Raw genomic sequence first — 27,646 nt, forward strand, 5'->3', positions numbered from 1 at the left:
CGTGCCTGAGAATGTCCTGAAACATGAATCATACCCAAACACAGTGACTCATTTCAATCACAAACACACAGAGCTTAAAAATATGTTTATGGCCGAAGTCTGATTTGTGCAGAAATGCTAAAAATAGAAGAAAAACAGAAAAAAAAACTAAAATCCGTCAGTCTATCTGATGTAGAAAAAGCACCAACATGTTAATACAGCATTCATAAAACATCTTTCATCCCAACACCTGTAATGTCTTTTTTGGGGGCAAAAGTGCCTACAAAGTCTGTTCAGGTCTTTTATTAAGCAACTAAAATCAGTAGGAAAACAGCCAACTCTTTTCAAAGTCACATGGGTGTAACCTGCAGGAACAGCAGCGAAATTAAGCGGGAAAAGAAAACCATGGCAGATAATAAAATGTCGGGTGTTTGTGTGTGAATAAAAGACGATTAAACTCAAAACAATTTCGAGGCAAACTAAGGATGTAGCGGTATGGTTGAAGAGAATTTTCTTGACGTTTTCCCGTTTTTAAGGTTTGCCTGGCATCCTTTAATGGCGGAACATATTTCTTGCCTTCTTGCAGAAGCGTTAACAGCCAATTTTCTTCATGCGAGAGAAATCATTCCAGTGCAGGCATTGCTGCTAAAACCTTTTAAAAAAAATTGTTCTAGTGAGTATAAACGCTTCATTCTCAGTCGAGACAGTATTACCATGCTATCGCTGCTCATGGCTACATGGTGGTGGAGTTATTTGGCAAACAGAACATCTGGTATCGGCGGAGCAGTGATGTGCGGATCAACTCTGGCGTCAACTGAATCCACATGTGCATAACTTATCCTCCTGCCATGCACCTGAATGAATCATTTCCTCTGATTTACAACCTGCACCTGCCCGCACACGTGGATATTTCTCTTCACATTTTATTGCTGTTTAAATTATATTGAGCAGCACAGGATGGCTCTGCGCTAACGTTTTAGTGAGTGTAATAAACATTTTCTCCGTTCGTGATTACTCAGAATGTTAATTTTAATGACTCAAAAGTGTAACTGCGATCCGCACATCACTGCTGCGCCTCCAAATTCACTGGGAAAGAATGCTAAATGTGCAGCGGCCCTTTGGTTGTTCAGCCAAGTCAATTTGGCCTTTTTGTATTACGCTTCAGAGATACTGCATGGATGTATGTCAGCATTTACACTAACTGCTGAGCCTGGATTGGCAATGTAAGGCAGAAAATGCTGGACATGGCAAAGGAGGGACTAGTATGACCAGTAGCTTCCAGTTGCTGTTGAGATCGACTGATTCTGGAGGTTGGAGGATTCCGACGCTGCGGAAGGCAGAGAAATGGTACAGCTCAGACTGTGATGGTTCTGGGTCTAGTCTCTGAGTTTTGGTCTTGATGCATGGAGCGTCATTTTTTTGGGGAAAAAAAAAACAACTCAGCCGGTCAGCGGTCATTTCAGTCTGACGACAACTCTGTAGATAGCAAAGCCCAGAACTGCCACCACAGCGGAGCCCAATGCCACTCTCAACCAGAAGGATGTGTTGCTCATGTCTGACCCGTTCAGGTGTCTGGAGAAGGGATGACAGAAATGGAACATTCGGGGTTAAACACAAGCCAACGTACAGGTCAGTTCTCACGTCTCTATATAACCACTTCTTCTCCCTTATGACTAATATTTCTGATTTCTGGCATTTTCAGGTCAGAGCAGTAGTGTGTCTGAGCAGAACGTACGGGTACATGGCTGCCCAGGCCAGCTTGGTGTAGATGTTCTTGCTGCTGGAGTCAACGAAGAGCTTGGAGAAGGGCAGCGGTGGAGGCAGCCGGTGCTTGTAACAGAACTCTGCTGGAGTCATTCCATGGAACTGTTTGACCTCAGGAAGGTCCTGCTTGGAGGCAACCAGCACACAGGGGATGCTGCTTTCCATATAATGTTGCTAAAAATGGGAAGACAAAAATTTATATTTACTGTAAAAAAAAAAAAAAAAAAAAAATATATATATATATATATATATATATATATATATATATATATATATATATATATATATATATATATATATATATATATATATATATATATATAAAAAATGATAACTTACCACCCTGTGTTTCTGATGTATGAAAGTAATAACAGTAACATGGTATAAAATAAACGAAGCACAATAAATTAATTCATTGTGTTAAGTAGATTTTAAACACATGAATAATTGTTTGACAGATGAAAGCATTGTTGGTATGCTAACAACGTCTCCATGAAGATGTTTGACTGCTAGGGAGCAGCAATTAGTGTATCTTACTGGGGTAATAGGTTTGGTTCATCCTCTACCGCTTATCCTGTTAAGGGTCATGGGGGGGCTGGGGCCTATCCCAGCAGCCTTCGGCGAGAGGCGGGGTTCACCCTGGACAAGGTATTCATGTTCCCAGTTTTTATGCAAGGGTGTGTGAAAGTATTTTAATTTCTAAAGTTTTGGACACGATAGACATGTTTTTACTGGCTGGTACCAGCTTGAGTCAACTTGAATGGTAGTCTGTCATCATCAGCGTGACACACAAACATATGGAGGAATATCTGCACATCCTAAAATGAAGTTTCAATTTTCCACATCACACTTACAGGTTGCAAATTAGTGATGACATTGGTCATTTCCCTTGTTGTGGATGAATGAGACCACAGCCCTCTGGGGGATGTAGGCTTAGAAAAACACACTTCTGCATGGAATTGGACTCCCAACGTGACAGACTGGAGTGTCTTGCTGTGACTGACCTTGTATATACTGGCACATAAATCGAAGGAATGTGGGTCACTGGTGTCATACATGAGACAAGCAACATCACAGGAGGCGTCTGATGCCTTCAGGAACTCCGCCTCCACATCCACCTCGTTGAGCTGCACAGGGAGGAGAACAATGTGCTGATCAGGCTTTGGTCGGAGTAAAAGTGCTGCACCTGAGTCTGTCAACACTGACCATAAAGAAAACACGTTCATGTAGGTTCAAGTAATTTGAATATCTATTTGGTCATATTCATTCTGATCTACCTACGTAACTCTCAAACCAAGGGCTTTGACAGCATGGAATGGAAATCCCTGTCGGTGCCGCTGCGTGCTGCCATCATTACCACACAGTTGTCGTTCCTTCAGTTTGACCTACATTTCATATTCAATCAAGAAAAGGGATGTTGTGTGACTCCTGTTCTACAGACGAGTTCTTTCAGTGCAGCGGCTCAGGCCTCAAGGTGGACAGCTGTGGCAGTACTGCTTTGTTGTCACAATCGCAGATTGTTTTCTATAATCAAATGTCTGTGTTAATTCTGAATGGAATTCAGAATACTCGTTACTCACAATAAGGTACTTCTCTTGATTGTTGACTTGGACATTGTTTAACGTGTAGGGGGAGAAGGCACCGCTGGAATCTCCCTTATTCTGTTGAGGAAACAGAAAAATAGTGACAGCGGTCCACAGGGAGACTACAACGTGAATATCACAGGTTATCAGTGACTGACTAACAGATGGTAGCGTACCACAATGCTGCGGCCCACAAAGGCCTGGAGAAAGGCTGTTTTGCCGGTCCCCCGTGGTCCAATCACCTTGCAGAGAAACACTGACCGCTGTGTTTGGCGCTTCTCCAGGTCCAACTCTTTTTCTCGTGTCACTGCACATGTAAACAAGTAGAAAAACGAATTAATTGTCAAACCCACAAATACAAAACGTCCATAAAATGTTACCAGTGGTCGTAACATTCAAATTACAAGTGATCTGGTCAAAAAAAACAAAAACAAATCAGCAAGTGTCTGTAGACAGAACACTTGTGGTTGGATGAAGCCGTGCAGAGGCCAAAATGGCGCCTCAACCACATGTGGTGCTGCTGACCCCAGCAGGCTTGCGATCACACTGCTGATCAAAATAATGTGATGTATAGAGTAAGGAAACGGCATTCTGAGGCCAATAGCCTACTGCTGTAGTCCGTCCCAACCCCTCAGCTACTTTTGCGTTCTGTCCATCAAAAACAGAATGAGTTAATCTGATATAATAACAGGGAAAAAATAATCAGTGGTGTTAAAAGGACTCTTGCCTGAATCATTAATCAAATTCTCAACAGCTCAAGAAAATATATGCATAAAGATGTCCAAACTAATCTAAGGTCCTTAGCACCAACAAGCAAAATAACTGTTAAGTTTGTCCTGGGTTGACTGACAGTAAATAAACAATAATGAACACAGTTTCTACTTCATTAAAAGTGATTCACAATTTTAAAGTGCCTGAACACATTCTTAAACCAGACACCAGTCTCCTGATGGCATGTAAATATCAGCAGGTCGACTAAAACAAACTCCCTTCTCAGAGAGACAGAGTACTTGAGTGAGAAATATTGCAGCACCTGTTCAAATCTTATTCAAACTTTGAAGACAAACAGTTCTCGGCTTCGATTTTATGTATGTTTGCACAAAGACGCTAGCTCAGTTTAAGTAACATACTTTATGTACAGTGGAACTACTAGGTGAGGGGACAGCACGTCAAATGGAAAATATTTATTTATCAATCCCTGTTCAGCTCAAAGTGCACCACAACAAACCGAATATGCACTTTTTTAAAAAATGTGTGCATATTCATGTAATGTAGAAACTCAAGTCAAAGTGAACAGTTTGATCATATCTCAAGGACAAAACATCCACGTACCTAAGTCTATCAGGCTTGAGTGGAAAAGATTAGGACAGATAATCCTCCTACATAGGAGTGCTTAACTTCAGTTAACTGGGATTAAATGTCTGTGCCCATGTTCCATGCTGTAGCTTTGGATTTCCAACAATTAACAGTTAATCAATTTCATTCCTACGGCACACATGCATGTGCACAAACACGCACACGTGGGCGCGCACACACACGCACACACCTGTGATTGCAGAAGTCTGCGACTCCTGCTCTGTGAGGATAGCATAGCCCAAGTATCCCAGGTGCTCCAGGCAACGGTGGATGTCAAGGTATGCACAAAGCCTGCATGTGAATAAAAAAAACTTGCCAGTGAGTGCATAACGGTGTAAATTGAGTGCATGCTCACGATCCCACAAAATCATCAATAATGGACTGAGGCACTTACGTCCACTGACAAAGGTAGCCGTGATATGAGATGTATCCCTCATCTGTGGTTGGGACAGTCATGTAGACTTCTGGACCCCATGGCATGTACGGACACACGCAAAACAGGTTCCTGAGCTCTGCTGGTGACAAGGCTGAGTCCTTATCCTGTGAGAGAAGAGTTAGCCAACTTCAGGACACCCTGGATGAGCCACAAGTCCAAATTTACAGCAGAAAAAATAGTTGGCTACTGGGCCTGATGACAACCATTACTCACTTCATCATACTTGTCGAACAGCCGCCGGAGGAACTGGTGACCTAACTGATTGAGTTCTGTGGTACAGCCAACAGGAACCCGTAGTCTGCCAAGAGAACAACAATCAGACAGCTGACTATAAATAAAAAGAACACAGGTTAAGCTAAATAAAAATACAAGAGAAAAGCAGTCGGTCTGGAATAGATGCGGTTCGTACATATCTTTACTCCCATCTGTTTGACTCCAACTTAATGGAGCTCTAAATTTATCAATACAAGATATTGACAGGTAGGATACGGTCCCTACTCAGGATAAAGGTAATCATCAGTCAGCTCAAGGTTGTCATCATAACCAAACTTCCTGAGGATAGTCCATGTGGTTTCATGTCGGCCCCTCTGGATAAATAATGTATTAAGGAACAAGAAACCTGGAAAATAAAAGACACAACACTTTAGTTGAGTGAGGCTTTTTCTCAAAACTGGGTTTTAGGTTTCAAGCACTCACGCAGGACTGGTTACCATTGAGAGTAAGGCCGTTGTCCTGAACCCCGTCACTGGTGTTCTTCCAAACTACCGTCTTTACATCTTCTAAGGCTTGAGGTGCCAACGGGTTTCCAAAACAAGATTTCTACACACAAAATTGATTTGTTACTGTTGCAGTGCTTTGGTTCAAAATGAGCAAAAATGATGTTGATTATTTCTGACACCTGAAAACAGTTGAGTTCAGCATCACTGAGGATGCGGTCGTTGTCCTGGTCCGATATGTAGAATATCCTGCTCAAGGCTCTGACACACAGTGGTTTTAGCTGCAGGGGGAGAAAAAAAAGAATCAACCAATAGAACATAATTGGACTGGGACAGACTCCCAAGCTGACAGCTGGCACCCCATTCTAAAAATGGCTGACCTGTTTGTCCTCAGGGTCGTATAGAGGGGCAGTGGGGTGGAGAACTGCCTTCTGTGCATAATAGAACAGCTCGGATATGTTCTTGAGGTTCTTTGCAGAACACTTGAGAGTTGGGGGGGAAAAAAAAAAACAGCAGAGAGACTATTGCAGATCTAGGTGATCCAAAATCCAGATTATTTGTGAATGAGTAAATATTTGCATGAAACCAGGCAACCATAGTAAAGTCAGCTGCTGAGTAAAGACAAAGCCAGTTCAGCCTCACCTCAACGCACGTCTCGATCTCAGAGAACTGGTTCATGATGGGAAGAATGGTTTCCATTGAGCTGCCGGAGCGCAAATCGGACTTGTTTCCCACAAGGATGATTGGAACTCTGAGATAACATATAAGAACAGATTAACTCACAAACTAAAGGGGGGAAGGGGGGCGTATTTTGCTAAAATATACAGTACTAAGATGACCTGACACCACAATAAGGACATAAGATGCAATATATTGCAAATCACTTTTAAGTGATGTGCGACATACACTCACACACGCCACGTCTGGGCTCTTTTCAGAGCGTCTTTGGTCGTGCAGTGGTATAACGAACGTAAACAGTAGGTAACAGTGTTTACAGCCGATACTTACTTGTTTCCTTTCTCTGCATTTCCATTTACTAAAGGTATCCATTTAGTTTTAATCTGAAAAACAAGATGCCACCAAAGACACCGGTGTAATTAGTTGTTAATCGTATGCTTTACATTAGAGTAAAAAAGTGTGATACTGTACATTGGCAGAATGTAACCTTGCATGTGGTGACTACCTTGTCTATCGTGTCCTCGTTGGTGACATCATAGACAACACACACCACGTTAGCCTGTGTGGGTTAAAGATGAGAATTAAGCCTCTTTTAAATAAACCCCAAGTGTTATTTATAAGTCTGAAAGCAAGCCAGCGCCAATCTATCTCATCTTGTAATACCGCTTAGTACCTCAAGAGGTGAGAGTTAGTCACTAGATGGTGTCCAAACTCACAAATAGTATCTTTAATCTTGACATTATTTATTAAGGTGACCAGTATCTCTGTTTGTGTTGTACTCACCTTGACGATTTCACTTCTCAGGGTCTCATCACTCTGCTCTTTTTCTGTTGGGGTGAAGGGCAAATATAAACAAAACTTGACTCTGCTTTCCCCGTGGCTTCAACAAACAGCCTGTGATTTACTATACTATATTAAATAAGTGCAAAATGTATCCGTTAATAGAGATTAATGTACCTGAGTAGTCCACTATGTGTGTGGGCACCTTCTCCGGAGTTACGTCGGCTGGGATGGTGATCTCTTCAGCCCGAGAGGGAACCTGTCAGGAGTTTTTTTAAAACACAAACTCTCAACCATCATTTCAAAAGAGGAGGATTTCCTCACGACTCAGGAGCAAAATGGTTTGTTGACAGGTAACAAAATTATTGGAGTTTTCTGAATACTGAGCAAGAAATCCTAAGACTGGCAACCAGGAGATGACAGGAACATAATCCCTAGGGGTAATTGTCTGCAACAAGGTGCGGTATTTCTGGTTTCTATAAACTGTTATGACTTAACACACGAGAAGATAAAGTCCAGATTGGAAAATGCTGTAAATAACATTTACTTCCATTAAAACAAGACTCACATTTTCGGCTTTTCACCGAGCAAGGACACAGTCATAGTTCATTAAAAATAATGTTAAAGCAAGCACGTAAAATTTATCAGTAATCATTATCATATTCATGTTACAACTACAATATTACTCCAGCCAGTATTCAGAACCTAAGACAAACCAAAGCAATACATAGAAATTGATTTTTGCACAACCTGAAACCATTTTTGATGTTTAGCAAATATACCGAAGAGGCAAGTAAGTAGAAAAGCCCCCCCCATCCATCCTCCATTGCCTATTCTGTTTGGGGTTGCAGGGGGCTGGAGCCAATCTCAGCTGAGAGAGACGCCGTGTACTCCAATCACAAGGAGGCAATCTTTCACATCTAAAGATAATTTAGTCTTCACTGAAAGTAACTTGCACCAGGGGAGAACCCAAGTTGGCACAGGAAGAACATGCAAACTCCAGCCATCCAATCCCCCCCCTTTTCCCAGAATCCCCTGTAACTTTGCAACAACCCATCTCTACAACAGTCATAGCTTTTACTAAACATTTGTCCATCTCAACCTGTTTCATCATTTTTTGCAAGCGTAGTGGAAAAAGTTGAGAACGTGCCACGTGTGCTGTACAGGGTAACAGGAAACAGGGTAACATCTCCTGCTTTAAAACCACACAGGTAGGGCAGAGGTTTTTTAGGCTGCAGGCAGTGAAGTTATTGGATCAAGCTGTGAATGACGGTGAGCAGCGACACCGGCAGCCAGGTAGTTGTCTACTTGACCACTCCCAGTTTGGAGGAATGCAGCATTCTTTAGCCGAAACAAGTTAAATCAAAAAACCCAGGCTGCATTGTGCTGAGACGTACCTCCTCCGGGAACTCTTCTCCAACCAAGGACATGATGAGTGAGGTTTTCCCCACCATGGCTAGGATGGGACAGGAAGAATAGTATTAACAACTGCATATATACGGATAGGCTCAGTTATATAACTTATATGATAGTGAAAGCATATCCAACAGAAATTGTGGATAAAATATGACACAATCGTGTCTGGGCAGATACTTGTGTCGATATTTTAGCTGGGTCTGTAACATGCTTACGTCATAACGTGATTTCAGCACTAGTTTTGTTTTCGGGTATCCTCTACCCGAATTAATACAGAATATTCAATAATCGTGAAACAAATTATGCTGTTGTAACACAAACTGTATGGTGGTTGTTATAACGGGCGAAGAGTAACAGCGGTTATACCTTCTCTCTATCAACAAAAACACTGAAAAAATTACAAAAAATACACCCTGTAGCGTTCATAGTAGGACAGTCTGTTAGTTGGCCGATGAAATTAAAGTTTACCCACTGCACTACAGCTGAAGCTAACAACATAAAAGTTACCACCCTGAGCTAAGTTAGCATCGCGGAAAGTGCTGTTGCGCTACTTTTGGAAACGGTTTCTCCGTTAAAAAAAGCACCAAATTCCTTAAAATATAAGTGAAATTAAGGGCACACATTTTCAGTTTATTTAGTAATATAACCTTGGCATAAGCTTTAACTATATTCAAGCGACAAGTAAGTTAGCAGCAGCAGCAGCAGCTACTATTTGCTAGCCTACTAGCTTGCAGTCCACTGTCAGGGCGGATGACTTACGTTCCCCCAGCAACAGTATCCTCACGTCTTGTTTCATATTTCCTCTCTGCCTGAAAAAACAGTCGGACAGGCTGCTGAACTAAAGTGATATTTATCTTTCATCTGAATGTCAAAGTTCTAGCTGGAGCCAAATGTGTTCAACTCCACTGCGATATGGATCCAAGGTGAAACCATATCGTTCCGGTTCAAGAAAAAAAAAGGCGTGAAAACACGCCCCGTGGTGGACAAATGAGACACTACATGCACGAACGTACACGAAAAAAGTGCTGATTAACATCCTAGAGGCGAGTATCCAGTATTTCACCACTGTAAAAGGTCAAAACTGTTATCAACACATTTTATTCCTTGTTCCGAGAGAAAACATTAATGCAGAATGGTCTCTTTCAGGATACTACATCATTATATGTTGTTATGATTGCATTACTGCTTTCATATTGTATGTATGCAGCCTTCTGCTCAGGCAATTATAATTTCTACTGAGTACTTCTACCAATTTTAGATTTATTAACCTCATATAATTCATATGTTAATAGCAGCTGTAAAATAGCAACTTCCTGACGAGAAATATACATGAAATGGAAAGTCACATGAAAACACACACTCCCCACAGTATCTCGTAAGTACAGAACTTCAACCATTATTACTTGCTCCAACCTTACCTGCAGTATCACAATATTTACTGGTAACACAGTGATCAAAAATGATATTGATTCCTGTCTCAATTCTCCATTTTACAAATGAATCAGAAGCTCTCTCACATCCCAAGCATTCCCTGACATAGCTTGACATGAGATTAAATAGTGGTAGAGCTGAAATTAGGTTTCTCGATGTTGATTTATGACTTTATTTGCAGTTTTGTGGTAAATGTTTTATGCCTTTGAAAAGGAGAAACTCTAACTTTAAGTCATGACGGAAATAAACATTTGTCAGTGTCTTTTACGGAAAAAAAAACCTCTATTACAATATACTTGTATTACAATAAAAGAAACAGCCTGATGTCCTGTTGTCTGTGTCATCCAACATTACAGATCTTAATTTTACAAGCTGCTGCATCCCACTGTGGAGGAGCCCTGAAAACAGCTTACAACTCACAGTGAGGACATAAAGTGAAACATCCCAAGTGATCACACACACACACACACACACACACACACACACACACACACACACACACACACACACACACACACACACACACACAGAGTTTAGTGTACATGTCCATATTTTAAAACCATTTACATAAAACAAAAAGATTCACTTCATACACGCCAGTGTAGAAAATCTAACACGTGATAAAAGTATGGCTCTTTCCCTAAAAATGTTTGATTGAATTAAAGACAACCTTTAGAAACATCATTATGAAATGATTCAATTACATAAAACAAGAACAGGCTAAACCTACAAGGTTTAAAAACAGCGTCAGTGCCCTCAGAGGCCCTGAACCTCCCACAGCAGAATCTCATTAAAAGCCACAGTGAAGAGAAGCGTCCCAGAGGGAGAGAAGTGACACGCCTGCAGTGAGTCACTGTGCTGTAAAAAGTCCTGGAATCTGCCGCTGGTTGACTTGATTAATTTCAGCACTCGCTCTGATAGGAGAAAAGGCACACATTAATTAGAAACAAGCATTACTGAACTTTAATGTCTTTACTTCAACAGTTAAGCTGGTTTACCTTTTGACCCCAGAGCTATGAGTTGACTCCTGGAGGAGAGGCTGAAGCAGGTGGCCCAGTGAGGCAGGGAGATCTTTTTGAGTATCTGGAATCAAAAACATTATATGAGATTGGGCACGATTGTGGAAGTTTCCTTCAGGTGTTAGAGATCACAAGTGAGGTAGTAGATTTGTGAAGAGGAAGATAGTAAGCTGTGGTACTTGTTTTTTAGCCAGGCTGTAAAAAGACAGCTCTTTCTCTAGTCCATAAGCAGTGTAGACCACCAGGCTGGGGTCCTCTGGGTAGAAGGCAGCCAGGCTGGGTGGAGGGCTGTCATCCTGGAACACAGGACACAATGTAAGATGCATAAGTCCTCCGAATACTAACAACACTCTCGAACAGGAGAGTTTTTGGAAAATAACAAGGCTGTTTTTACCCTCAACATCAGCTGGAGAACTTTATAAATGAAGAGTTTGAGGTTAAGAATTAGAATCACAATCTTTTCTGAATAGAGGGGAAACAAAAACTTCCACGTGTATAGGAATACACTGCAGCATTTAACATTTAAGGTGACATTCCCAATATATTCTGACAATGTACTAGTATTTCAAATATTGACAGCACCTCGAAATAAGTTGGAGCAGGAAGTGTCAGCCAGTCCAGAAGATCACACTTGTCCTTGGACCAATCAGCAGCCCACACACTGACTCGTCTGTCAGCACTCGCAGCCAACCACATCTCGGTTCCCTCCAGTCCAAAGTTCCTACACTGGAGAGAAGAAGATGAAAATGGATTCGCAGTGATGACAAAAAAGTCATGAGAACCAAAGGAGAAACTAGCTTTAGCGTGTAGCATTTGAAAAAACCTGATCGTTCGACAGTAAGGATGCTTTGTTGCTGTTAAGTTTGTGCTGCCATGTTGGCTTGATTCCGTGTGCTCACCTGTTCTTTCACACACTGGATGGTGGTAATTGGTGCACCTTTGTGGTCCCTGAAGACGCGAATAGTCGCTCCATTCTCGAGGCTGCTGACAGCCACCAGACCGTTCTTCCCCGCTGAGAGGATCACACGACCTGGGATCGAATGTAAAAAAGGCATTGTAGATTAAGCAGTTTAGTAGGATGTAAAGTTACACAGCTGATCAACTGTCCTCTCAACTCTGTTTCATCAATAAAATTGTGACATAAGGGACCACACAAGTTAATACTTCTCTGAAATACCAAGCAAACAAAGTGCACCCCCCTGAAAAGAAACAGAACGAGTACATCAACTGTAGAGTACGTGACTGTTAAGTGGTGGACAGTTGAAGGTCCCTCCTCACCGTGGGCAGAGTACTGGACAGCCGTGACAGCTACACGATGAGGATGCAGCTTCATCTCCATTTCTGAAGAGGAAAGCCGAAAGATCCGCAGAGTCCCATCATTGTATCCTGCAGCCACACACACACTTTCCTGGCTCGAGGATGGGCTCCAGCACACACAGCCACAGGACTGGCCAGCAGAGGGAATCAGTGTTAGGACATTGTGACTGGTTAAAATGCATGGAATATAATCAGTTTGAAACTGGGGAAAAAAAGCCTTGTATTAAAAATTCATTCCCTCGAGTCCTCACCTGGTTGAGCACCTGGAACTGCACCACCAGTTCATTGCTGGGGGCTGACCACACCCTCACGCTGCCGTCCTCACTGCAGGTGGCAAAATGGCTCTCGTCAGAGCTAAACACCACATCATTAACCTGGAGGGCAGAGGAGTGCACAGAGACATTTAAGAAATAGGGAGTTTTTATTTTCCTTCTCCCCCCCTGCCTACTCCTTTTTCTGTCTGCTCTATTATGCAGCACTGCAGGTCATTTAAAGAAATATATCTGGAGAACTAAAATGATGTTTTGGTGTTTTGGTACAAATTCCAACCCACTCAAATCATTTAGGACCTCCACATCTTCAAGTCTCTCACAAAAAAAAAAAACAGGTGCACACACTCCAAAATCCATCTCACATCCAGTTATATTATCCAAATGGCATGCAGTATATTACCCATAATACAGTAGTGATGCCCTCTAGTGGACGTCAGGAAACAAGCATGTATTTCTTCCTACAAGAACACGATGTCATGTAAAATCTCTCCAGCTAGTCAGAGGGATCGTACTATAAATCCATAGACTAATAATAGGAGCTGAGGTCAAAAGTGCTACTTAAAATAAAAATACACACACTAGTCCAAATATGATGTATATGATTTAATGACATAATAGCAGTGGGATCAAAAATTGAAATTAAAATGTCTTTCAATAGGACAAATTTTTGTTTCTCAAAGGCCAGGGGCCTTTTTAAAAAAATTTTGATTCTATATGAATAGTAATGCATATAATCTTTATTTTCTTTTTACAAAGCCCCCCAGCAACATTAAACTGGCATTGTAAGGGTAATAATCCTAAGAATTAATGAGTACTTGGTCAAATTTTGTTTTTTGCATGCACTAATAGTTTAAAGAGGTGAAATAATTAAAGATTTTTCCCTTCAAAGAAACAAAGTTTTACCCTTCTTCTCTAACCCCAGTCAAAATGACCAATTGTGACCAATCACGGTGCTCCATTACCACAGCGCCTGTCAGGACATGAGCTGCTCGTCCACCTTTATAAATACCTTACGCAGCATTCTCTCTGTATTTTATTCTATGGAGCCGACACCTGTGGTGGCAACACTGGCAGATCTCAGGGTGATTGGTCTGCCTCCTGACAGGCGTGATGCCGTCACAGCGTATCTTTAGTGACTGCAGTTTGAACTAAAATTATACAGATGTTAATTGTGCCGGTGACCTTGCTGTCAGCTCCTTAAACTGTCTTCATAACTGCTAATTGCCTTTCTGCCACATCTTAACTTCATGTCTTTATTTCCTGGTTGAAACGGCTGTCCTGACGAGCTATAAACTGTTATGCTGCACACATTAACAAAAGCAACAAAGCAAGACATTAATAATATCTCTAGCTGGCACAGTTTTCTGCAATGAATTATAGAGGAAGTGAGCTTTAAGTAATGTAGGGTATTTCATGAGGACTGTTATTGTTCAGGCAGCTGTCTAGAAAAAGAAAACAGGATGAGTTGAGATGCGATCGGCTCTATTTCTGCTCCAGCGAGGAAAGCAGCAGCCATTATCGTGTCAAACTTTTGTTTATGACAAATCTAAATGTCATCCAGGACAGAGGTCTATTACAGAAAGAAAGTTGCAGAAAATAATACTTGTGCAGCCCAGAATGAAACGTGCATATGTTTTTTGTTTTTTTTTCCTTCCTCCATCTGATGCTGGTACCTTGGTCTTGTGCCCGCTGACCAGCCGCATGCTGCTGCTTTCAGACCAGTTGATGTACCACAGGGTTCCTGCTGTGGTGCCAACGATGCCCATGATCATAGTGTTATCAAAGGCTGCACTGACCGTGGTCCCATCCAACATGATCTCCTGCTGCAGCGCCGCTGTGGTCCCCCTGAAGGACACAAGTTCATTATTAAACAGAACCACATCTACTTGAGGATGACAGCCAGAGCACCGTGGTCAATATTCATTGGCAGATTCCCATGAAACACAAACATTCCCACTTTTTTTTTTTTGCAGATGCCATTAAATACATGTATGGAAATGTTTAGTGTTAAATGGTTTTCATGAATTTGAACTGTCAGTGAACACCATTAAACCTTTATCCCTTATTACACTTTTCTATACAGCCTAATTACAGTCATTCAGCAACACTTGGCTATTGTTGGGAGATAATAAGGGGGTTGGGTTGTTAGGTACACACTCATGGCCACCGCATTAGGCAGTATCGACGTGGTGATTCACAGTGTGTTAAGAGGACTTCCTACAAATCTCATCCCTTGACATTAAAGTGGCTCTGCAATCAGCAGAAAATATAAAACAACATTCAGGGAGACTTGACTAAAAAGGCAAGGATGTGGCTTATTATTATAAAGCAAGTCAAAAGACTTGAAAGGTAGAGACAAAAATAAAAATGAATAGTTTGATGTCGGCGAATGTTTTTTTTAGTGCTATAAGGCGATTAAAAAAATAATCTAAGTAATTACAGGATTTGTAATTAATTAATTGCATTTTTAATCTCATATCTGCTTCAGGTCCCCAAATAAAGAATTTGAATTCTAGGACGTTACAAAATTGTAGTGCATGACTAATCAAATGAATACAATAAGAAGAGATGATTTGAAGTTCACATTTTTATTGGCGATTGAATAAAACCTAAGTCAGGGCATCTTAAGGCTGCGTGTCAAATAGGCCCTTTGACGAGCGACGCATGTGAAGTGACGAACCACTGGCAAGTACGGGTCCTTCAGTGGGCTGGGTTTAAAATGCTTGTGTCTGGGTAAAATTGAATTGCCACTCAAGTTTGCTATAATTAATCTTGCGTTAATTTTTATAACCCATTAATTTGCGGTGGAATTAATTAATCAAATGAATGAATTAAAAGTGACAGCCCTAGCTTTTTTTTTTTTAAACTCCGCACACTTCAATAACCTCACAAAGGACTACGGCTACCCCAGAAATATGTCTTATCTGTATCAAGTGCGTGTCAAAGTAATATTTTAAAGTGGAGGAGACTATCTTCAGATTTTTAGATAAATCAACTATTTCCCAATGAAGCTTCCACAGTTTCAACCATAGTGTCCAAAAAACGGTTATTGAAGACATTAAGTAAACGGGTCTGGGGGATGAAAATTTGAAAAACATTTCAGAGTACAGAAATTTTACATGCATTTTTATTGCCCTCTAAAGTCATTTTCCTTTTACCTAATTGTCTAAATTTGAAGTGAAATAACAGAAATGCCAATGTTTACACTGACCCAAGGACTGCATGCATGTCCACATCTATAACATAACTGAATACAATAGATTTGGTGACTAAACTGCTGTTGAAATTAGCCACAGGAAGGATAATTTAAAAAAGATCAACAAACCTGTCCTCTACACTGGAGACCTTTCCTTGATGCTTCACAGCCCGTTTAGCTTCCACCTCCCACCATCGCAGGCAGTGGGTGTTGCTGCCAGTCAACAGACGGTTCCCTCGACACAGCAGCACACCTACATCAAGGAACCTTGTCAATCCAATTACCAAACCCACGAATGAAATACATGTAAGACACATCAACCACAGAGGCGACAGTATTCTTGGTTGCTCTATCATATTCACTTTATTCAACACAAGTGGAGGAGACGTTAATATCTTAAGCTATTAACAATAACTAGATCCACAACCAGATACAATTTGAAGTCCCATCGTACCAATCTCTCCGACATCAGCTTCCCATGTCATGAAGCAGGACTGTGTCTCGATGTCCCATACACACACATGTCCTCGATTGGTGGCAGTGAAGAGACAGGAGTCAGTGTGGTAGCACAGAGCCGTCAGCTCCACATCACCCACCTCTTCTGGCGGTCTCACTCTCTGGACCTGTAATAATGAGGGAGATTTTAGTTCAGATGCTTTGACACTCTGAGCCTGAAAACATTTCTCTGTTGTCATTTACCTTGAGGTCTACCTCCAGCCCGTGGCTCTGGATCAAGCAGAAGTAAACACCTTGTGCGCCCACACAGGCCAGCTGGTTAGCTGCTGAGGGGCTGAAGGCTGCCTCATGGATCGCACCTGACACACTCACACTGGACAGCATCTGGAAGCTCAAGCTGCTCCACAGAGCCACTTCTGGGTCAGAGAAGTCTCCTACGGAGAGGTTGCGTCAGTAGAAGTAGATTTCACTCGGCACAACACAACAACAACACTCAGCACAACTTGATCCAACACAATACTAATGGCTTTTACAGACCTACAGAGAGAAAGAAGCGATCATCCCTCGAGAAAGCGAGACTCTGTACTGCCCCTCTGTGGTAAGAGATGGTATTTCGACAAACCCCATTCTGGACATCCCAAATGCAAATGAAGCTCCTACCATCTTGACTACCACCTGCTGCAGATGCCAGTGTCTAGGCAGAAGATAAAGACGTCACACAACACAATTCATTTTAAGGAAAAAAAAAATACACACGTGTGAGACATATCTATCCATCTATCTATTCACACACACACACACACACACACACACACACACACACACACACACACACACACACACACGTATTTTACATACATATATACATACATATACACAAATATACACACATACTCATATATATCTATACATACACACACACACACACACACACACACAGTCCTGAAATATGAATCTCACATGGAATCATTTCAAAAATCAAAGCTGCTTCAGACACACAAACCAACACTAGCTCAACTAAGATCAAACCTTTTTCTTGTGGCTCAATGAAACAACAATAGCTGTGGCTGTATTTCTCTGTAAACACATAACACTGTGTTGGTAGCTAGGGCTGTAATCTCCCAGTTGACTGGTCAATTTATTAGTTAATACGTTCTGGCTCGACCAAAATTCTGATTGGTCGATTTTTTTGCCGCGTTAATTTCATCAGGAGGAAAGTACCAAGTGCTAATGGGGGTGTTTTCAAAGCACCCCTGTTTCACAGATAATCTATCTTTGAACACCCCCTTGTTTTTGCTATTTTGGACTAGCCCAAGCCGCTAGAGACAGACAGACTGAAGAGTACCAGAAGGCCAACGTCTGGTGGTTTGATGAATGTATATTTAATTTTGACGGTTTCATTTAAAGTCAGTCCTCGTCCACCATGTCAAAGACATCTGCAGTGTGGCAGCATTTCATGAAAATAGATAAAGGAAAAAAAGCCGAATGCAAAGTTTGCAAACAACAGTTTGCATATCACAGCTCCACTACAAACATGGCGTATCACCTAAAAACGGTAAGCTAACTTGTCCACCTTAGGTTGCCCCGTCAGTTTTGAGTATATGAACATATCAGAATTGACATTTCAACCTGCTTTACTTTTCAGTTATGCACTTTATTTCGTTATCTGGTTTGTTAAATAAAAACATTCTTACAGTGGACTTGCCTTTTGTGTTTAAGAGTTAAGTTTTAAGTTAAAAGTCTATTTGTGTCTCAGCCGCGATGCTGAACTCCTCTGTTCAGTCTGGCTCTGTGCGCAGGACATGTACAGAGCGAAATGATGGTGTTGGTCAATTATTATAACATGACAAAAACAATTGTCTAAATATTCCTCAACGGGTTTTGTGCTGATGGTTGACAGTATATTTTTCATATATAAAATTAGTCGATTTTTAGTCAAAATTTGAGGGCTTCAGTCGACCAAGAATTTCTTTGGTTGATTACAGCCCTATTGGTAGCATGCCCTGTCAAAACATCATTTTTTAATACAACTGTTGCAAAGAACACGCAAATGTGTTGATTAATCCGGGGCACCGTCTTTAATTATGGCCAGCAGGAACCCATTGCTACAAGCAGGGGCCCATTGCTGCAATTACCCCCTCATTATATCTGTCATCCTGTTACTATCTGCAGTCTAAAGAGTCAAGCAGCACATCAGCGGCTTTGCCAGGAGGATTAGCTGTAGCTCATACATGCAGTAGTTTGTTTTCAAAAGAAAAATAATAAGAGGGTGATGATTATGCTCTTATAATTACATGCAATCGTGGAACTGACTGGCCACTCATTCACTTAAGACATGTAAGAGAATTAGGAAGGTATTAACACTAAAACGCACCATTTTCTGCGAATAACACCTTAGGTGGGTCCTTTCTACAATTTGTTACCTATGTCACCAGTTGGTCTCTCATAACTTTTTAACTCATTTTATTTGTGTAAAACCTAAAACAGAGAAATGTACCTGTGCATCATTTGCGATCCCAAGACAAGAGATTTCCTCCCTGTGGGCCTGCAAGTGTCGCTGACATCCTGTTTGAAGATACTCCACTACCACCACACTGCCGCAAGAGTAGGCGAATAAACCTGCAACAGAAATAAATTGCAGTACAGAGTAAAACCATCAGTAGTGGCTGATTTGAAAATCTGGGGTTAGAAGGGAAGCAAAACTTTTGGACAGAAGTCTTAATTTTGTCTGTGAGTGGTATTGATTTGGTTTTCTTCTTAAGCAGTGTGTTATAATAACCTTGGTCAGGGCTCCACACCATATTGCCCCGCCCATTGCCATTGTAGCCGATTACTGCTTTCAGCTTTATGCCCTCCTCTCCTGTTTGGGGAGCTACAGCAGCCTGGATGAGAGGAAATATCACAAACGAACAGCAAGTACAAAAACACAGAAAATGAAAAAGTGATGTACATACTGCAGCTACTGCAAGCTATATACTGAGGGACCTACAGTTATCTGTGACTCGAGAGGGGGCAGGTCATAAACGTGCTGGTGGTGAAGTAATAAATAATTAATGGAATAAGTATCAATTAGGGGCTGCACGGTGGTGCAGTGGTTAGCACTGTGGCCACACAGCAAGAAGGTTCCGGGTTCGAGTCCCGGCTCGGGCACAGGATCTTTCTGTGTGGAGTTTGCATGTTCTCCCCGGGTTCTCTCCAGGTACTCCGGCTTCCTCCCACCGTCCAAAGACATGCAATTTGGGGACGAGGCTGATTGGATTCTCTAAATTGACCGTAGGTATGAATGTGAGTGTGAATGGTTGTTCGTCTCTGTATGTTGGCCCTGTGATGGACTGGCGACCTGTCCAGACCTGTAGATGCTGGGATAGGCTCCAGCCCCCCCCCCCCCCCCCCCCCCCCCGCGGCCCTTACTAGTAAGGAATAAGCGGAAGATGACGATGGAAGTATCAATTAGGCTACATGCTCTGAAATAGGAACACAGCAGAACCGATCTGCATGCTTCATCTCTTACCTGATCAAGAGTGGAGGTCCTAAAACGTGGTATGAAGTGTCTGTAACAATCTGGACGTACTGGCATTTTCTGTTTCAACTCTACAGAATGACACAGATCATGCAGAAATATAAAATTCACATATTTTTACGAAGCGATATGGCCCAAACAACAACCAAAACAGACGTTCAGTTTATTCTTAGTCCTGAATATTGCGGTAGACGACTTGCCAGTGTCCAAATGACTGGTATTCAAGGTTGTGGTGTTGACCAGCTCTGTGATTCTGAGGAAGGAGGCAGCAGGTCTGGGATTAGAGGAGGGAGCTGAACCACTGACTGGGACTGGGGCTAAGGTTTCCTCACAAAGAGACGTGGAGCCCAAAGCTGAAAAATGAGATAAAAAGTGACTTAATAATATTCATAAAATATAATTAACCTAATGTCTGTATCCGATGCACAGCTCTGGTGTAAATATGAACAGCATAGAGATTTATGACACATATTTATGTACATAATGCTTGGTGTTTCCAAGCAACTAGAGAAAATTCATTAGGGGCTTCAAATCATATGCTGAAAGCATAGATATTTAATGGAAACTTGTGATTTGACTTTTGAAACATTTTTGCATGTTTGTTTGTCTGATTAAAGCAAAGCCAGATGAGAATAAAAAAACACCACCACCAACAACAACCAAAAACAGGATTGAGTGCATCTAAGCTGTCTAATACACAGTAAACATCAGAGTATTTGCACACTGGCAGCCTGGGAATCATATAAGTCATTAAAGTTACGTGCATCTACTTCCAAACACCTCTTCCACACAAGGACGGCACTGGAATGCTAAAAAGAGACCGAAACATCACTGTGTTGTACGACAGTGCTTCCAAACTTGGATGGTGAGGTTTGAAGATGGTGACTGTCAACCTGAGGGTTTCCAACCTCTGTATCTGCCTAATTGTTGTTTGTATTCCAGGGGGGCCACTTGTTGCACATATATACACCACTCAGACAACAAGAAGCACTGAGCTCAGATGAAGCTGTGATATTTCTGACAGACTTGCCTCCTGCATCAATATGTATATGGATCTATGAAAAGATCAATATTTGCTCTGAATTTCACCAGCCACTGGAGCACAGGCTGGGTGGTAGTGATCAGAACTCTCCATGTGTTCAGGAAGAAAAAGCATGAAGAACAAGCAAACCACATCAGAGACACACTGAAAGGTATCATTTGCGAGGGCACTTTTTTAGCCTTAATAAGCTAGAACAGGTCCATCTTGTCTCATAATAGCACTTCTTTCTTTCAGGTCCAGTGGAGGATTGCTACCTTTATACTCCCTGTCTTCCCTCCATGATCAAATGCGGATTTTGACACTGAAGAAAAATGAGAGCAGAACTCTGGTCATGTACAGTAGTAATAATACTGCGGGTGTGGACCTCAGCTAGAGTCAGTGCCAAGAAGAAAGGCACAAAAGAAAATATTACACAGTCCTGCAGAGTACAAACAAAGTTATATAGTTAGCTTACCGAAAGAAATAACAATAGACAACTGTAGATTTGCCTCAAACTGAAACAAGAGTTCTTACCACCCTGCCCAGCTTGTTCCGTGACACTCACATCCAGTCGTGGTGGAGGGGAGCAGGGTCGGGGCGCTGTCTGACGAGGCATCCCATTGGATAGGTGAATGCCACCTAAAGCCTCAGCTTGTACTGCTAAATATATGAAGTGTTTGATCAGACCACGGGTAATAGGCACAGTCATGGTTGAACATAAAGTGAACTTACCTAATTTAGCAGGAGAGATGTTTTGTTTGAGAGGAGAACTGTGAATATGACAAAGCAGAGTGAAACATGGAACTTAAAATATAACACACATTGATACTAAGAATCAAAAATTAGACTGGGATTATTACCAGCTGTCAGCTAAAGAGTCAACAGGAAGCGCCAGGAAGTCCCAAAGGAAAATGGCATCGCCAACAGAGACCACACCCAATTGGTCTGGGGTGAAGCTCACCTGGTTAATGGGCTGACTGTGGCCAATAAACATCTAGGACACAAGCACAAGTTGAGTTGCAAGTAATACAATATAAAATGTTATGATAGTACTGTGATATTTGATGGAAATATGTCATGCTTTAATAGACAAATTGAATGAACTCTATGTTATGTTCTGTCACTCATACATAAAAGCTACGACTTCAAACATGAATTTGTAGGAGAGAGAGAGAGAGAGAGAGAGAGAGAGACAGAGAGAGAGAGAGAGAGAGAGAGAGAGAGAGAGAGAGAGAGAGAGAGAGAGAGATTAGATTTAAAGATTGTTATATTATTTCGGACTACCTGTGAGTTAGCACCAAACAACAGATTATAATCCCACACTTTCACGGCATTGTGCCCAGCTGTTAGTAAGAACCGACTATCCTCACTCACAGCCAGCGATGAGCACAAGTGCTTGTGCACCTTGGACACCTGTTATGGAGACACAGATCAAAGTTATATGTACCATATCATAACATATATCTTTTAAAGAAGATGACAATAAAGTAAGAAGCTACATGGGAGTTGTGACAGAAACACGATTCACTTGAATCATTTTTACAACTCAATTTCTGAGGCAGCTAGTGTATACTAGTTTAGCGGTGTTACCTGCCGCAGCAGACGTCCTGTCTTGGTGCTAACCCAGAGGATTTTATTAGCAGATGTTGCGACCAACAAATGTTCAGTTGAGGCTGAAGAAAAGCAGACCTTCAGCGCAGAATCCAGACGAGGGCTCGCTACATCCAGAATACTCACATCCACGCGCAGCAACTAGACGGGTGGCAGGGGAACATGCCATATTGAAACAAAATTAGAACATAAAGTAAGACGATAACACAGAATGATGACATACATTAAATCAAAAACATTGCTTTGTCTTGTTAAACAAAGCGATGAATGTTGATTGTGTGCTCATTACCTCATCCAGAGTCCGCGCATCAGCAATGGTGACAACGTATTCAGAGGGTCCGACAAACGCCAGGCAGCGGCTGTCACGGCTCACTGTGATAGCATCTGGAGCACGCTCGGTTCCTCGGGCCACCACATTACCTAGCCAATCAGGTACATAGTGGAACGTTTACTTGAAGATGAGTTCAGCAGTTTTGTAACATTACCTGACATACTGAAACTAATTTGATGTGTATTTGGATGCTAAGTGCTTGTCTGTACATACACACAACTCTGATCACATTATGTTCCTCCTCAAAGGAGTTGTAGAGTGCTAGAGAACCCTGGGAGCAGGCGCTGTACATGAAGTCTCCATCCAGAGAAAAGGCCAGACCCACCACCGCACCCTGGTGCTCCCTATCAGACATAGGCATGAACACCAAAAGTCATTACTGCCTGTTGATGGATACACTCCAAACACAAATTATCAAGCGTTTATTTGAACTGAATCAAAACAAAATGCACACACAGGATACATGGTTGGTACTTCAAGAGGTAATTACTTCACATATTCAGTAGAAGAAGCTGTCAGACCTGTGCCATCTCTGGATTATTAAATTAAGAGTTTCAATGATATGACTGTTGCATTAAAGCAAAGAAGAATTGTCCAGCTTGTATTTAGTGTTTATTGCCTTCTAATTGTACAACAGCAGGTCTCATCATTGTGATCAATGACTAACTGCGCCATCAGAGCTGACTCACAGAAAGGTCAATAAGTGTATTTGCCAGTATTGGACACAGTCCAATACATTAATACTGTCCCAGAGCAAACAGAAAGTGGCCCTGTGCCAGCTAACAACTGCAACCATTGCTGGAACTTCTCACATGTATTCAGACGTACTTATGTTCAGCCAAGAGTTTGGCACTGGAGATATCAAAGATCCTGACGATGCCCGAGTTGAAGCCACAAGAGAAGACCTGCTCACTGGGATGGAAAGCCACTGAGCAGGGGCTATCTTCTGACACAAAATCATACAACTGAGCAAAAGAGACAATTAAAAAGAGATTGAAATGATTTCCCTATCTGAAACATGTACGTATAGGGCATACAAGAGTGTCTACGTGTTGAAAAAACATGGTTTCAAGAGACCTGATGCAAGGAATCCATATTCCAAATGCGCACTGTGCCGTCAGAGGAAGCTGTCGTGAGATGCCGTCGAATGCCATCCACACTGAAGCCAAGCACAGTGTCTATGTGTGACCTCATCAGCGTGTTGTAATCTCTGCTGCTCACATCAAGAAAACCCAGAATACCAGTGGAAGTGGCTGCCAGGACGTGAAGGCTGTTGGATGAGATTGACACCAGGCTCACGGGTCCTTCATGCTCTGGAGAAAAATTACAGTCGATTTGTCTGATTAACTTTCTAAATAGATTCCTTGGATATTAGAGTGTCTTTACACAAGTCATTTTCTTGGATGTGGATTGGCATAAATCTCATGATAAGTGGAAGGGTGTTTGTTTCACATGTTTATAGGTGACAATGTGAATGTGGTAGTTCATGCTGCATTAACTCAAAGCAGTTATCACAGATTAAATAGAGGCTGGGTGTTACTTTGAGTCAGACAGTGGGAACTCTGTCAGCTATGAATGATACTACTGGTCTTACTCATGAGCCTTCAGGCATGGTGTGAAACTGCTAACGTCCAACTCACTTGCTCCTTTTAAAATAGAGTTTGATTGCGATGTCAAGCGTGACACCTGTGAAGTTGAGATTAATTCACTGCCTATAATTTGATGTAATTCCACATCCCACCGGGCCTACCAGCCTCCAGGAAGACAGCAGAAAAATCAAGGGGCCAAAGCCGTAGGAAGCCATCTTCAGAACCCATGGCACAGAAGGATGAGGACACACTGATGCTGTTGATGGCGATGCCTGGACCTGAGATACACAGCTTGACATCATCACAGGCTCATTATCTTTTCCCCAAATTAAACCCCTGCTAGCAGCAACTGTTGCTTCATCTCCAAGGCTGATTCAGACCCACCTGTGTTAAAAGTCCCCTTCCCCCCGCGGTCAGCATGCTGCTTCTGCACTGGGAACAACTTCCTGACATTTCTAATGACGACTTTGCAGTAGTCAATCTCAAAGATGTGGCCATTCCGACTGCTGGCAAATCTATAGAAAAAACAGAGGAGGAAAACGAGCAAACATAATAGGGTCTTTGCCTGAAGTACCTTCAGGCTCAGGCCCTAATAAGGGGAGATGACGTTCAAGAAATCCACATGAAGGAATATATTCTGCCTTCTCACTCACAGTGTTCGATCATCAGGATCCTGAGGGGAGGAGTTTCCCTCCTCAAATGCCACATCAGTGAAGTCCACTGAGTGATAGTCACCAAGGTTAACTGGACAGGAGCGGAGCGTCCCCGTCCGCACTCGCCACAGACGAATACTGTCACGACCACACGACACCATCCTGAAACACAACACACACACACACACACACACACACACACACACACACACACACAGTCTTAAAGTTCCGATTTATTAACAAGCTAACACAAGGCTTTCACTTTTCTGCTCCTGCAGCCAGAACATTTTCACCTTGCCCACCGCCTCACCAATGTCCATAGCGTCATGCACTGAAAGCAAAAAAATGCAAGAGTGAAGTGTGAGAGTGGACCGAAATCTTGGGTTGACAATAACAGGATTAGCCAGAGCCCTCCTTGCAGAACTCCTCGTTCCTCTCATCATGCCCTCAAACCCAAAGCCTTAACATTTAAAAAACACCATGCGCAATGTGGTTGTTCATCTACAAGCACTGAAGCTGCATCCTTTAACTCTCTACTAGCTAAGCTATCCCACTGCGCCTGCCTAGATATGCTAAGGACTGAGCAGCCCGTTTTCAGCTTTAAGGGCTTGTGAATTTTACAAATGCCATTAACAGAACTGAGCATCCATGAGAGAACCCTGATCACAGCGGGAACCTGTTGATAGACCCCGCGGCTTCCTCACTGTCACAGCAGACTGCCGCAAGCCTGCAAATTTACTAAATACTAGCAGGCTGTTTTTCATTAACCTTTAAAGAGGTCATGTACACTCAGAACATTTGGAGGCACACAGAGATCATGTAGCACCTCCAGAATTTTTATTCTTTTTTTTTTTTAACATCTTCTGAGGAAATACTTCATGTACCTTTATGAAGAAGAAAAAAAAATCAGGCATGTTCTTAATATTATCCTGTAGCGGACTCTACTCTACTTACATAATTCACCTCTGTTACTGCTAGGAACCAAGTTCATTGTTTTGAGCGTTTCAAGTACGTTGTTGTTGTTGTTACTCTGGTTGCTAGGTTTCCTGTGGTGAGTTTCCGTTGTTGATGTTATGATGTGAAGAGTGAAGACGCATTCATTAAACGGCTCGCTTTCAACTTGTGTTTTTACTACGCTGCTCAACTCGCCTCCCATGCTTAACTCTACAATCCAGACATATGATGATTTAGGTGTGGTTTGCATAAAATGAGAGTGGGACATTGGATTTGGTAGACATCTGCCCTTCTAGTGACTTTCTGTACACAGAAATGTTTTAATTATGCATCACAGCTGAAGGGTGTACGTCTTCACCCTGTGTCTATTGTCATGACCACACACTACCTGAAACATCACTGCATAAGAAAAAGAAGAAAAATCCATGTCAAAATTTACCACAGCGAAAAGCAAAAAAATATGTGAAATCTATATGATTTGATAGAAAATGATTATTTGTTGAAGCACATGAAACATTGACCAATATTAGAGCTACACTTCACCTAAACAGTGTATTTTGATCTGGCGTCACCAAGAAGTCATGCATCAGGAAATAAAGAAAAAAGTCATTGTGAACTCAAGATACCAATTTCTAAGTACTTGAAAGGCAAAATACTCTTTACGGGTGAAGTACTGCTTAAACTGAACAGGTTTTTGTAAAGAAAATGTATTTTCCAGGTTTGGGTTGGAGTTAGGGTTAGGACTTGCTTTCAAGCCAACCTGTGGAACCAGTCACTGGTCTTGGATCCGAAGATACCAGAGCCATCTGACTGGGGCTGCTGCTGCTAACCACTGCACCACCGTGCAGCCTATATATACCGTATATATCTATATCTATATATCTATCTATCTACATATATCTATATATCTATAGATAATAATTTGACCTTGACATTGATCTAAAGGCAATTCCTTTAATTTTATTGGTCTTAAATGTGTCACGAATTGACTGGGCACCCAAAAATCAGTAGGAAATGACACCTTAGTTGTATTTTCACAGAGTTTGCTTCCAAAGTTAAGCATTTTTCAATATTTTTGGTGGCCATTTTGAAATTGACCTTTACCGGGCCTCAAGGGTCAAATCTGACTTGCCTCAAATAAACCTCATGGTATCATCTAACTATGGTAGGAGTTTCATGCTTTTCTCAAAAAGTGCACAATGTTTTGGTAATCCACTGTACTATCCCTGTGATAGAGCACAGCTTGATGTTCAGCTCCCATCTCCTCAGAGAGCAGAGAAGACTCTTGTTTTTAGTGGTCTGGTCTTGATAAAACTGACTGCACCTTTGATGTCAGTCATAACTCCACTTAATTCAGGGGAAAGTTGCCTTGATGCAAGTACTTCTCTGTGTATAATACAGTGCGTCCACTCAGCATTAGGTGAGGCCTTCTTGACGAGTGCCCCAAGTCGTTTTCTCTTCCCTGACATGGTTTGTGCTCCATCACTGCAAACACCAGTGCAGTTCTCCCACTTGAGCCCATTCTCAGTCAAGAAGCAGTCCAACATTCTGAATAGCTCTTCGGCTGT

At 41.9% G+C, this 27,646-nt stretch overlaps 2 protein-coding genes across 4 annotated transcripts in view; both read right to left on the minus strand.

Moving 5' to 3' along the window:
• Positions 1–87: 87 nt before the first annotated feature.
• On the minus strand, positions 88–9,673 carry rhot2 (ras homolog family member T2). Its single transcript, XM_086196461.1, has 19 exons — positions 9,468–9,673; positions 8,690–8,748; positions 7,470–7,551; positions 7,296–7,339; positions 7,018–7,071; positions 6,843–6,895; positions 6,477–6,585; positions 6,215–6,316; positions 6,017–6,115; positions 5,829–5,937; positions 5,617–5,737; positions 5,332–5,416; positions 5,077–5,222; positions 4,873–4,973; positions 3,503–3,633; positions 3,324–3,404; positions 2,748–2,870; positions 1,715–1,917; positions 88–1,551 (listed from the first exon to the last, which is right to left on the minus strand). The coding sequence occupies exons 1-19, from the start codon at positions 9,502–9,504 to the stop codon at positions 1,434–1,436; spliced, it is 1,857 nt and encodes a 618-aa protein (XP_086052587.1). The 5' UTR covers positions 9,505–9,673; the 3' UTR covers positions 88–1,433.
• Positions 9,674–9,839: 166 nt separating this feature from the next.
• Positions 9,840–27,646, minus strand: part of wdr90 (WD repeat domain 90) — a 35,794-nt gene continuing 17,987 nt past the window's right edge. The window contains exons 16-43 of one of the 3 annotated variants that reach the window (XM_086195446.1): positions 25,125–25,286; positions 24,856–24,986; positions 24,633–24,749; positions 23,960–24,195; positions 23,711–23,847; positions 23,096–23,226; positions 22,841–22,971; positions 22,531–22,692; positions 22,225–22,353; positions 21,801–21,934; positions 21,673–21,710; positions 21,475–21,600; positions 20,120–20,272; positions 19,911–19,990; positions 19,179–19,281; positions 18,897–19,018; positions 16,937–17,093; positions 16,643–16,833; positions 16,398–16,566; positions 16,073–16,196; positions 14,421–14,592; positions 12,727–12,849; positions 12,437–12,605; positions 12,058–12,188; positions 11,741–11,884; positions 11,338–11,454; positions 11,138–11,222; positions 9,840–11,053 (exon numbers count right to left, since the gene is read on the minus strand). In XM_086195446.1, coding sequence (XP_086051572.1) covers positions 10,896–11,053; positions 11,138–11,222; positions 11,338–11,454; positions 11,741–11,884; positions 12,058–12,188; positions 12,437–12,605; positions 12,727–12,849; positions 14,421–14,592; positions 16,073–16,196; positions 16,398–16,566; positions 16,643–16,833; positions 16,937–17,093; positions 18,897–19,018; positions 19,179–19,281; positions 19,911–19,990; positions 20,120–20,272; positions 21,475–21,600; positions 21,673–21,710; positions 21,801–21,934; positions 22,225–22,353; positions 22,531–22,692; positions 22,841–22,971; positions 23,096–23,226; positions 23,711–23,847; positions 23,960–24,195; positions 24,633–24,749; positions 24,856–24,986; positions 25,125–25,286 — 3,832 coding nt within the window. In that variant the 3' untranslated portion in view covers positions 9,840–10,895. The remainder of the gene's footprint in view (positions 11,054–11,137; positions 11,223–11,337; positions 11,455–11,740; positions 11,885–12,057; positions 12,189–12,436; positions 12,606–12,726; positions 12,850–14,420; positions 14,593–16,072; positions 16,197–16,397; positions 16,567–16,642; positions 16,834–16,936; positions 17,094–18,896; positions 19,019–19,178; positions 19,282–19,910; positions 19,991–20,119; positions 20,273–21,474; positions 21,601–21,672; positions 21,711–21,800; positions 21,935–22,224; positions 22,354–22,530; positions 22,693–22,840; positions 22,972–23,095; positions 23,227–23,710; positions 23,848–23,959; positions 24,196–24,632; positions 24,750–24,855; positions 24,987–25,124; positions 25,287–27,646) is intronic. The other 2 variants (XM_086195447.1, XM_086195448.1) reach the window with 2 other exon arrangements.

The sequence above is a fragment of the Aulostomus chinensis genome, chromosome 23 (genome assembly GCF_037954235.1).
Source record: "Aulostomus chinensis isolate RoL2024-O1b breed Wild chromosome 23, RoL_Achi_v1.0, whole genome shotgun sequence".
In the NCBI taxonomy this organism is placed as follows: Eukaryota; Metazoa; Chordata; class Actinopteri; order Syngnathiformes; family Aulostomidae; genus Aulostomus; species Aulostomus chinensis.